The sequence below is a fragment of the Micropterus salmoides genome, unplaced genomic scaffold, assembly GCF_014851395.1.
Source record: "Micropterus salmoides isolate LMB-PRFRI ecotype aquatic unplaced genomic scaffold, ASM1485139v1 Ms_hic_scaffold_10, whole genome shotgun sequence".
NCBI lineage: Eukaryota > Metazoa > Chordata > Actinopteri > Centrarchiformes > Centrarchidae > Micropterus > Micropterus salmoides.
The window spans coordinates 31,198,871-31,210,255 of NW_024040041.1; the positions used below are offsets into that span (position 1 = coordinate 31,198,871).

Consider the following 11,385-nt stretch of genomic DNA (forward strand, 5'->3'; position numbering starts at 1 on the left):
CAGGGAGGAGATAAAAGGTCAATCAGTATCATTCAGATACAGCGTCATCTAAAAGAATAGATTTTTGATGTGTATTTCCTTCATATCTTTATGATGAATCCTATGGAAGAAATGAAACGTGTCATTATTTGAAACATCCGTGTGTAGGGCCCTAACCAGCATGAATTTAGCTCCACCTCGTCCATCTTCAACCTTAAAATGCTGCTTTTTATTTTAAAAAATCAATTATAGAAATAATAAAACATTTACAATAACAACCTGTATTGTATACAACAGTATATTTAGCTGATAATACTGCTATTATTTCTTCAACATATTAATAACAACAGAAGGGCTCTCCTTCCACTGCTGTGTAAATCTAACAAAAATAATACCAAACATCATGTTGCTGAATTTCAGTTGATTTTTAATATAAATTAAGTCAAAGACTACCTTAAAGGACGTTAGCAATCTAAATATTGATGGGTTGTAAGATTATTAATGGGGAAGGAAAGAAGAAAAAACAGTTCTTATAATAAAAAAAAAAAAAAACTGTTTTCAGACACATCTGAAACATAGGAGACACAACTAGATACAGATTTTTATAAGGGGCCAGAAAACAAAAAAGGTTTAACCTGTACCAACGCATTATTTGTTCTTCATTATTTTTCAAGATTTATCGTGTTGGTTTTAATGGAAAATCTTAATCTAAAAAGTTACTACAGGTTGTATAAATGTCAAAAGTACAAAAAGGTAATGATCCCTGTAAAATGTAGTACATTTGGAGTGGAAAGTATAAGATAGTATCAAATGGAAATACTCAAGTGAAGTGCCCAAATATTGTACTTAAGAAAAGTACTTGAGTAAATTTACTTACCTTAGAGATAGTGACACGTGTTGGGAGTGTCATTGGACAGGTGTGTTGGTGGTAGACTGAAGAGGAGGGAAGATAAGAGAAGGAGGGGACAAGAAGGTTATTTATGCCGGTGCAGATCTGATCATATCTACTTACAGCGATGGCTTTCTACAAAGTGTTCTGTGTGGCAGCTCTGCTGACTCTCCTGACACAAGGTAAGGACCCTCCTCCCTGTGCACACTTGAACCAATCATGTTTGACATCTGATAACTGCTGTATGAGGAGGAAGTAGAATCTTTTAATTAAGTAAGAGTAGTTGTGAAGCATCACACACAAATACAAATCCTGCATTCATATTAAACTTTTTACAAAACTGTAGCAATAAAATATACAAAACCAAAGTGCTCGGTGGATCCACTGTTGAGTAAATTCTCTTAAAGTCACTGTGTCATCTGTTAGATTTTTGGGGAAAAGATGGGAAAAACAAACTATTTCAATCTGCAAAGTGAGCAGTAACTATAGTAATAAAAAGTTTTGCACTGAACTCATAGCTTCTTTTAGCCTGATTTAAAACATTGCCTGGATACATTAAAGTGAAATAACAAACATTCTGTTCATAGCAGATAATCATAGTAAAGGAGTTTAGGAAGCAGCTGAGTGAAATAACTGCTATATTTCCTGTCAGTAATCAGTGTTTGCGTTCAGCCCACATGAATACCTTTTGCATAGCTTTGTGTTTTGCCTTATAAAGTTGTCACATCATCACTTTTCAACTTTACCAGAATCAGCACAACCTCAGCTCTCACTCAACTCAACCTTTATTTCTCACACACTCTAATGGGGAATATTTCTACTTATTTCATAGAAAACAGCACTTGTTTCCGCACTGTTACTGTTGTGTAACAGGAAAACAACGGGTTGTCCAGCTCAAACTGTCAAGGATTGACATGATGCCTTCTGAACTATACCACAGCCTTTCTTAAAGTTTCTGTATTTATTGCAGGTCTACGGAAGCGCATTGCATTCACCAAAAAAAAAAAAATTGGAAGCCTTATCTCATAATTATGAGATCAGGATGTTGTAATTACGAGATCAGGATGTCGTAATTACTAGAAAAGATGTCACAATAACGAGATAAGATGTCACAATAACGACATTACGTAATTATGACATCTTTTTAGGGCCCGAGCACGACCGTGCGAGGTCCCTATTGAATTTGCTCGGATTATTTTTTTTTTTTTTTTTTTTTTTTTTTTTTTTTTTCTTTTTTCTGCAAAGTAGGCCCAAATGACATGGCCTAAACATACTCGAAAACTCACCAAAATTTGCAAACATGTCAGAACCGGTGAAAAATTTCGTATTCTACAAGTTTCGCACATGGGCGTTGCAAAATGACTCGCTAGCGCCACCTAGAAAATTGGAAAAAATTAGCCCCTCGTTCACGTTCAACCTACATCTACGAAATTTTCTGGGGACATGTATCATGTCAAGACGCACAAAAAAGCCTCAAGAACCCATAGCCTAAAGTCAACAGGAAGTCGGCCATTTTGAATTTTATGGCCATTTTTGGATGATTTACATACTTCGTACTTTAACGAACTCCTCCTAGGGATTTAGTCGGATCGACGTCAAATTTCTGCTGTGCCTTCTAAAGGCATTGACGATGAAAAGTTGTGCTATTTGCGCGTTTTCATCAATGGGCGTGTCCGTGGCGTCGATGATTCGCTATGAAACAGGAAGTTGTTGTAACTTCAGTGTACATGCTCACATCTGGACCAAACTGTACATGTAGGATGAGAGTCCCGCCCTGAACACATGTACATGCCGACATTCACCCACAGTCATAGCGCCACCTGCTGGCAACAGAAAGTGACCTTTAACGAAGCAGCCCCCGCCGCACGTTTCACCTACGTGCACGAATTTTCTGTGGTACATGTATCTTGTCCAGACGCACAAAAAAGCCTCTTGGAGCCATAGCCTAAAATCAACAGGAAGTCGGCCATTTTGAATTTTACGTCAAATTTTGGATGATTTACACACTTCGTACTTTAACGAACTCCTCCTAGGGATTTAGTCCGACCGACCTCAAATTTGTGCTGTGCCTTCTAAAGGCATTGAAGATGAAAAGTTGTGCTATTTGCAAGTTTTCGTCAATGGGCGTGTCCGTGGCGTGGCGTCAAAGATCAACTCTTCGCCATGACACGGAAGTTGTCGTAACTTCAGTGTACATGCTCACATCTGGACCAAACTGTACATGTAGGATGAGAGTCCCGCCCTGAACACATGTACATGCTGACATTCCCAGACAGTCATAGCGCCACCTGCTGGCAACAGGAAGTGACTTTTAACGAAGCAGCCCCCGCCGCACGTTTTACCTACGTGCACGAATTTTCTGTGGTACGTGTATCTTGTCCAGACGCACAAAAAAGCCTCTTGGAGCGATGCCCTAAAATCAACAGGAAGTCGGCCATTTTGAATTTTACGTCAAATTTTGGATGATTTACACACTTCGTACTTTAACGAACTCCTCCTAGGGATTTAGTCCGACCGACCTCAAATTTGTGCTGTGCCTTCTAAAGGCATTGAAGATGAAAAGTTGTGCTATTTGCAAGTTTTCGTCAATGGGCGTGTCCGTGGCGTGGCGTCAAAGATCAGCTCTTCGCCATGACACAGAAGTTGTCGTAACTTCAGTGTACATGCTCACATCTGGACCAAACTGTACATGTAGGATGAGAGTCCCGCCCTGAACACATGTACATGCTGACATTCACAGACAGTCATAGCGCCACCTGCTGGCAACAGGAAGTGACTTTTAACGAAGCAGCCCCCGCCGCACGTTTCACCTACGTGCACGAATTTTCTGTGGTACGTGTATCTTGTCCAGACGCACAAAAAAGCCTCTTGGAGCGATGCCCTAAAATCAACAGGAAGTCGGCCATTTTGAATTTTACGTCAAATTTTGGATGATTTACACACTTCGTACTTTAACGAACTCCTCCTAGGGATTTAGTCCGACCGACTTCAAATTTGTGCTGTGCCTTCTAAAGGCATTGAAGATGAAAAGTTGTGCTATTTGCGAGTTTTCGTCAATGGGTGTGTCCGTGGCGTGGCGTCAGAGATCAAGTCTTCGCCATGACACAGGAAGTTGTCGTAACTTCAGTGTACATGCTCACATCTGAACCAAACTTTACGTGCTTGATAACTCTCCCACCCTGCTATGGAGGACCGATCCTGACACAGTCAGAAATAAATACAGAAATAAATAAATGCTCAATAAATAAATAAGCATCCAATTAAATACACAAAAAAATTAAGTAAATAAATAAATGTAGGTAGTAATTAAATTATACAAGGAGACATAAATGTATATATTTTAATTAGTGCCTTTACTTATTCACCTTTGTTATAATTACCTTATTTGTTTATTCAACTTTATTTATTACTAATTTTTTTAATGTATTTATTTATGTGTGTTTTAATATTTTTGTCTGTTTTATTCTTCCTTTGTATTTATTTACCTTATTTATTTTCACCCATGGTATTTATTTCTGCCTGTCTTAAATTTTTGTATGCATTTCTGCCTCATTATGCAAATGAGGAGGGGCTGTGTCTCAAGGGGTCATCTTCTCTGCTATTGGTGGACCAGTCAGACAGGAGAGCTCCTACTCTGCCTGCAGACATCAACGATCTTGCCCCTCACACAGTCAGATGGCTTCCTTCAGTGCGCTGAGGTGTTTAACAACTCTGAAGACAATACTACCAGCAATGTCTTCCTTCTCTTTTCACGTAGAAGCACCGACAGACAGTGCTTTCAGTTTGCTGCATGCATGGACACAGAACTGCGGTATAGGGAGAAGCACACGGTCAGCTGGCTGCAGCTAAATCTGGAGTGCACTCGTATTCAATTCTGTATGGTAAATTCAGTTTTAACGGAGCAGAGCGAGCTGACAGGCAGAGTTAGAGACTTTTTCTGTCCGTTTCTCTCTTTACAAAGACGCATGTTGCAGTCAGAGTCTTCTCTGAGATGCGAGCACGACATACAACACAATTTATCAAATTACACAACGGATATACAGTATGAAAATAAGATTGATTGGATTATACTCACAGGAAGTATAAAACCTCTTACATGGGTCTATTAAAAGTAAAGTAACACAAAAATGTCAGGGAAATTACTTTACTTAGATTTAAGTACTGCAGTTGTACATTTGAAATACCTTCCTACCTTTCTGATAGGAAGCCTTCTTGAGGTGGTATAAAACATTTCTTCTTATATTCTGATTTGAGTTGTGGACAACTATGACCACATGAATTAAAAAAACATTTCACTGCCCAAGTCAGCTATAACACAAGTCTTGATCATCAGACTACATGCTGTACAGTATTTGTGGACAGATTTTGTCCCAGGATTTCTTATGCATTTCTTCTTCTTCGTTGCATGATTTAGAATAATAAGGTGAGAAATGGGTCTATTCTGAGTTCATCCTGCACTGCAGCAGCTAATAAAGTCCATTTAATCCCAAAAACGCTTTTCTTTTAGGCAGGCTGGAGCAGAAAACAACTCACCTTTCTCAAGTTGTACAGTAATGTCACATGTGTATGAAGGTGGATCAAAAGAGCTAATCTTAAATGTCAAAGTAGAGAGGAGCCTAGTAGGCCTATTTATTTTCATTCATTACACAATATGAATAAGCTATGCAGACAGTTGTAAAGAAAGAACATCTTTTTCTTCTGTTCTCTACTTGTTATAGTTACACAGTATTAGGGGTGTGGGCTGTATTAAAAGTATCCACTGTTCTCCCATGCTCTAACACACAGTAACGATGAAATGTGTGCTGTTCTCACATTCTTCCTCTGTATGTACACATAAACAACAAGGCAGGGAAATATAAAAGGAATTTATTTTATTGTTTGGGTACATTATTGTTCAGTGTACATGTTCACATCTGAAACAAACTTTACGTGCTTGATAACTCTCCCACCCCGCAGACATCTACACGTCAATACCGATTTATATTCATAGCGGCAAGTGCTATGTAGCTCCACATAGGGGACACAGGAAGTGACACATAGCACATTCATGCGGCGTCGGAAACGCGTAGGAAATTCACAGCCGCACCGGCAGAACTCCAGAATGTGCAACTCGGCCGGCTCACGCGCGGACGCGCTTACAAGTGCGAGGGCCCGCCCAACGCTGCTTGCAGCTTTAATCTGTACTTGTAATTGAGTAAGTGTTTTTAATAAATTTACAAGGGATCATACAGCTAATAAATTAATGTCTGGATGACTTTAATGTATTGTATAATTAAAGGCAAATTAGTTCTTACTGTTATAAAGACCATTCAGGTCCCACATATTAGCATCATCTATACTTAACATTTTAAGCCAAAACAGAAAACATTTACATATTTAGAGACAAAAATAATCAGGTTTTGATGGCTAAAATCTAAATAATTGACAGACACTAAAATCATCAATGCCAGTTAATACTAATCAAAAACATGTAATTGATTTTTTGTTTTCGTTTTTACAGTAAAGAGAAGACAGGAAATAAGGGGAGAAAGGGGAGGGATTACATGGTCCCAAATTAGACTAAAAACAGCGACGGGACGGTGATGCATTACGGTTGTAAATACCGTACTGCATGGTAGCGTCATGGTTGTTTATAAAACGGCAATGTTATAGAATTGTGATCACAGGAGTACCACTCTTCATAAAGAGTAAACTGACCTTCATGTGTAAAATCAGTGGAGGGCCCCTTTAACTTCTGCTGCTGTCATGTTTTTGTGACATTAAGGCATCATCAGGGACTGGAGCAATAACAGTAGTAACAGTGAGGAAACTTATTAGTGGCAGCAATAAGATAAGCAGCAGCAGAACAAGATACGTTCATTTCAGCCTGTCCTCACTAGAAAAAATAGCCATAAAGGCCGATTGTTCAAGCAGCTGATTAAGACCCATATTTACAGTTATAGTTAGGCTGCGACCTCTAGTGGTCATAAGACGTAGCAAAGAAGGAAGTCAGCTGACACTCAAATGTTGGTGACTGAAACCTTTTTTGGTCTTAAGGATCATTTTCTGTTAGCTGAGAGTTGACATGGTTAAAAGTGTCACTTGTCAAAAATCTATCAAATAATCAAAATCTATTTACTTATAAATTACAGATAACATAATAACAGATGATCACAAAATTATTACCTTGTAAATATCATATGTCAATGTAGAATTAGCGATATCAGGAAATATAAATACAATGCTGTGTTTTATTGTTTGTTTTCTATTTTCAGAGTGTCACTCACAACTAAGCGGTAAGTTTCCTGTTCATCTGTCTTTTGGGACATTTTTAACACGTTTTTGTGTCGTAAAAGTTTTGTTTATAGTTTTATTATTGTTACTATTTACTGTCAACCCTGCATTGCTCATTCTGTGTCTTTCTTGTCTCTCTCCTCAGTGTGTGGTAAGCCTGCGCTCAACACCAGGATTGTTGGAGGACAAGTGGCCTCTGCAGGCAGCTGGCCCTGGCAGGCCAGTCTGCGAAACTCTGGGTCCCACTTCTGTGGAGGATCCCTCATTAACAATCAATGGGTGCTGACTGCTGCTCACTGCTTCTACAGGTAAGCAGTGAGGGTCGGTACGCGACAAAAAACAACATCGTTCAGCTTTGCCCTAAGTAACTTTAGAGCTAACCTGCAGGTCTCATTTATAAACGATGCGTACATACAAAACAGGGCTGGAAACGTGCGTACGTTGCTTCCCAAGCAAAGAGTCGTCAACGGCTTATTCTGCGTACAGGAGCCAATACCAGCTTACATTGGGCGAAAGGCAGGGTACACCCTGGACAGATCGCAGGGAGGAAGCTGTAGCACAAAACATTGGCTGTTACTCCCAGAAGCTAAATCTTCATCAGACAAGTTGTGTCAATCGTGCCATCCACTGAGATTAAATCTTAAATCTATTTGTCTTGGTTCTCTCTCCCTTTGGGGTTAAATAGTTTAATTCAGTTTACAAATTTGGACTGAGATACAGGGATAAACCTAAAGGTTGGCCGTATTACACTGTAAACCGGCAGAAAATGATTTATAATATAATGAGTATATAATACAAATTACTAACTTGTGGGAATGACATCTCCCTGTTGCCACATCTATCAGGCTCCATACAAACTAAACCAGACATTTCAGTTTTTCATGTCTTTGCACTGTTTTGTTTCTCTTCTGATTACAGCACAGGCATAACCACACGCACTCTGACTGTGTCTCTGGGTCGCCAGACTCTACAGGGATTGAACCCCAATCAAGTGACTCGCACAGTATCACAGATCATCATTCATCCCAACTATAACTCCAACACTAATAACAACGACCTTTGCCTCCTGAAGCTCTCCTCACCAGTGACTTTCACCATCTACATCCAGCCCGTCTGCCTGGCAGCCCCAGGCAGCACCTTCTACAGCGGCACTCCAGTCTGGGTCACCGGCTGGGGAACCATTGGAAGTGGAGGTGGGTCAGAAAGAACCTGGAGTACATTTTCAGAGATACACTGACTACAATGGCGACATTGAGACCCGTGACTCGTTCCAGGGTTCCCACCTGGGACCTGGCAGTGGTTCTCGAAGCGCTGGCTGAGGCCCCCTCAGTGGAGTCGGTGTCGGCTGAGGCCGAGCACCTGACCCTTAAGATGACCTTTCTCCTCGCTATCACCTCTCCAGATCTCCAGGCACTTTCGGTTTCTCCCCGATGCCTGGAGTTTGCCCCGGGGGAAGGTCAGGGCCATCCTGCACCCTTGTCCAGGTTATGTCCCTAAGGTTCCGGCCAGACTGGCAGGGTCCACGGTGCTGCAGGCTTTTCATCCCCCACCTCATTTGACGGCGGAGGACGGGAGACTTCATCTGCTAGTATTTACACTCTGAGGTCTTCCCGGATGAGGAAAGCAGACCAGTTGCTGGTGTGTTTCGGGTCCCCCAAGGCTGGGCTCCCCGCTTCCAAACACACCATCAGCAACTGGATCGTTCAGACTATTTCCCTGGCCTATCAGGTGCGCAGTTTGCCTTCACCTATGGCCATAAGGGCGCACTCTAATCGAGGCATGGCGGCTTCTAGGGCCCTCCTCGCAGGGGCGTCGCTCCAGGATTTGTGTGACGCGGCTGGCTGGGCCACCCCCCACACTTTTATCCAGTTTTACAGTCTGGACCTGCCTTCTGCACCCGGCACCCGTGCGCTCTCCTCCTAGCCGTGCCGTCAGGTTCTGCACGCTGGGGGCAGGCGGGGTTTTGGCGTGGCCTAAGTGGGTATCTTGTTCCCATAGTGTCATCACCAACGCAGTTCGAGTTCCCTCGAAGGGGAACGTCTCGGGTTACGTATGTAACCCTTGTTCCCCGAGAAGGGGAACGAGAGACTGCGTCGGTCAGCCACACCTCACCCCGCCTGGAGTGCCTTGCTTCATAGAAAGGGCTAATGTGTCCTATGTGCCGGCGTGCTTATATACCCCCTCCGGTTACGCCGTCACAAAGAATACTAAAGGATAGGAGTAGGGTTGGGCCGATAGACGATGGCAACGTCCATCGGCGATGGCTGCAGACATCATAATGTTGAGCCGTCATTGTGACTGACCACCCAACCCGCAAAGAAAAAAACATTAATTTTTCACATTATATTTGTGTCTCTTCAGTGTCCCTTCCATCCCCAGGAAACCTAATGGAGGTGCAATTGCCGATTGTTGGGAACAGAAAGTGTAACTGTAACCATGGAGTGGGCTTGATCACAAGCAACATGATGTGCGCCGGGTTAAGTGTTGGAGGGAAGGACTCCTGTCAGGTGATCTTTTTTGCACCTGTATTTGAGTCAGATTTCACCTTCTACAAAGAATTCTTCTACTAAATGTTTGTCTCTTTAAAGGGGGATTCTGGAGGTCCAATGGTGAGCAAGCAGGGCGGTCGATGGATCCAGGGGGGAATCGTCAGTTTTGGAAGAGACTGTGCCGAGCCTAATTTCCCGGGAATCTACACCCGAGTGTCCCAGTATCAGTCCTGGATCAACAGCCAGATCTCCAGTAACCAGCCAGGCTTCCTCACCTTCAGGTCCACTGGGACTGACGGTGACCTCAGCGTCACCTGTCCTGGCCTGCCACCAAAAGCCACAGGCTAAGGTAGTGCCTGCCTACCTTGCCATGTCCAGACTTAATTAGACAGAACTTACTTGGTCTAATAAATTTCTAGTATTTTTTTTGTTGGTATGTGTTGCTAATTTGACCACAGAGCCCTAAACGTCAATAAATGACGCAAAAGGGGTACCCAGGACGTTAAAAGGTTATGGCAAAGGGCCTTACCAAGCGTCAATATGTGACAAGTCGGGAGTGTGAATGTGTTCTTCCCTCAGGCATACCACATTTAGTAAAACAAAAAATTATATCCGTCTTACGTGTTTGTTCATGATTATTCTGGCGGTCCAATGATGTGTGAGCAGGGCGGCTCTTGTTTCTGTGCAGCAGTGTTCAAAATATCGGCTCCTACACCCCCACCAGTCAAACACGAGTAGATTCATTGATGGTCTTCACCAAAGTCAGTGCTTTGAGACCTTCCTGGCTTAGAGTTGGTCTTCACTCCAGCATCCAACACCACCAGTAACAACAGCATCAAACACAGCTGCCACTGACATACTATACATAATATACTACCAGTGGGGGCGCTCGCGCTCACTCACCCTTCTTCTTATAGATGTGACAAGCACGACTGAATCTAAACAACCTAAAATTTGAGAGACAGTGGAAGCTTAAAGCTGCATTAATTAATCTATGACTTGATTCTGCCTCTGTTGGTGACAGCTGGAGATCAAAAAAGAGATTCTGGATGCCACCTGCTTTCCTGCTTCACCTACTTGGAAATGAAGGGTTAAAAAATTATGAAAATTTAAGGAGCTATGTGTTGCTTTTCAATGAAATCACTTATTAATAAATCACTTTTTTACTATGGGCTCTAACCTCACTTAGAAATGAACCCCACGCCTGTTTTGTCTGTTGCTTGCAACAGCCACTATTCTGCTTCTTATGTGAAGATATTGTGTCGGGATGTAGCCCTGTGTGTGCTCCTGAGCCTCCTGCCAACTACAGCGACAACTCCTCGAAATACAGTCCACTAACACCCCAAATCACACTGACTTATTTTCCAGGAGGATTGTGCCAGTGTCTGCTGTCTGTTTCATAGTGTTACAGTTGCGGCAAGGCAAAGTGTGAAGGTATGAGAAGACACACAGGTCAGAGACTTGCGTGGGACTGTTTTCTTGACCCTGGTCCTGCTGATTTTGGGAACATTACAGCACGCTCCCGCAAAATGTGTATCCACTCCTGCCCACTCCCGCAAACACTGCGGCCTGTGGGCAGGAGGAGCAGGCGCACATACTCACTTTAATCTTCTTTTAAAATTCATTTGCTGATTCCGTCTTATCAGCACTACTGCGGGACCTGCAGTATATTTTTTAAGTATATTTTTTGCGATGAATACCAATGCTGCTCTCTAACACAGGTAACTAACAATAAATAAATATAAGTAAGGAGCA

The 11,385-nt window shown here is 42.2% G+C and overlaps 1 protein-coding gene across 2 annotated transcripts; it reads left to right on the forward strand.

The window, feature by feature from the left end:
* The first annotated feature begins 948 nt into the window (after positions 1-948).
* LOC119896567 (trypsin-like) lies at positions 949-10,814 on the forward strand. 2 transcript variants are annotated; one of them, XM_038710046.1, is made up of 6 exons: positions 949-1,050; positions 7,123-7,143; positions 7,287-7,449; positions 8,060-8,334; positions 9,503-9,648; positions 9,730-10,814. In XM_038710046.1, exons 1-6 carry the CDS (start codon positions 996-998, stop codon positions 9,976-9,978), a joined length of 909 nt encoding a protein of 302 aa, XP_038565974.1. In that variant the 5' UTR covers positions 949-995; the 3' UTR covers positions 9,979-10,814. The 2 variants fall into 2 exon arrangements, with proteins under 2 accessions (XP_038565974.1, XP_038565975.1); XM_038710047.1 differs by having other exon boundaries at positions 9,521-9,648.
* Positions 10,815-11,385: the final 571 nt, after the last annotated feature.

Coding starts and splice junctions, on each gene's coding strand:
- LOC119896567 (XM_038710046.1), top strand. CDS start 996: ATGGCTTTCTACAAAGTGTTCTGTGTGGCAGCTCTGCTGACTCTCCTG. Junction 8,335..9,502: donor GGGAACCATTGGAAGTGGAG/GTGGGTCAGAAA, acceptor GTGTCTCTTCAG/TGTCCCTTCCATCCCCAGGA. Junction 9,649..9,729: donor GAGGGAAGGACTCCTGTCAG/GTGATCTTTTTT, acceptor GTCTCTTTAAAG/GGGGATTCTGGAGGTCCAAT.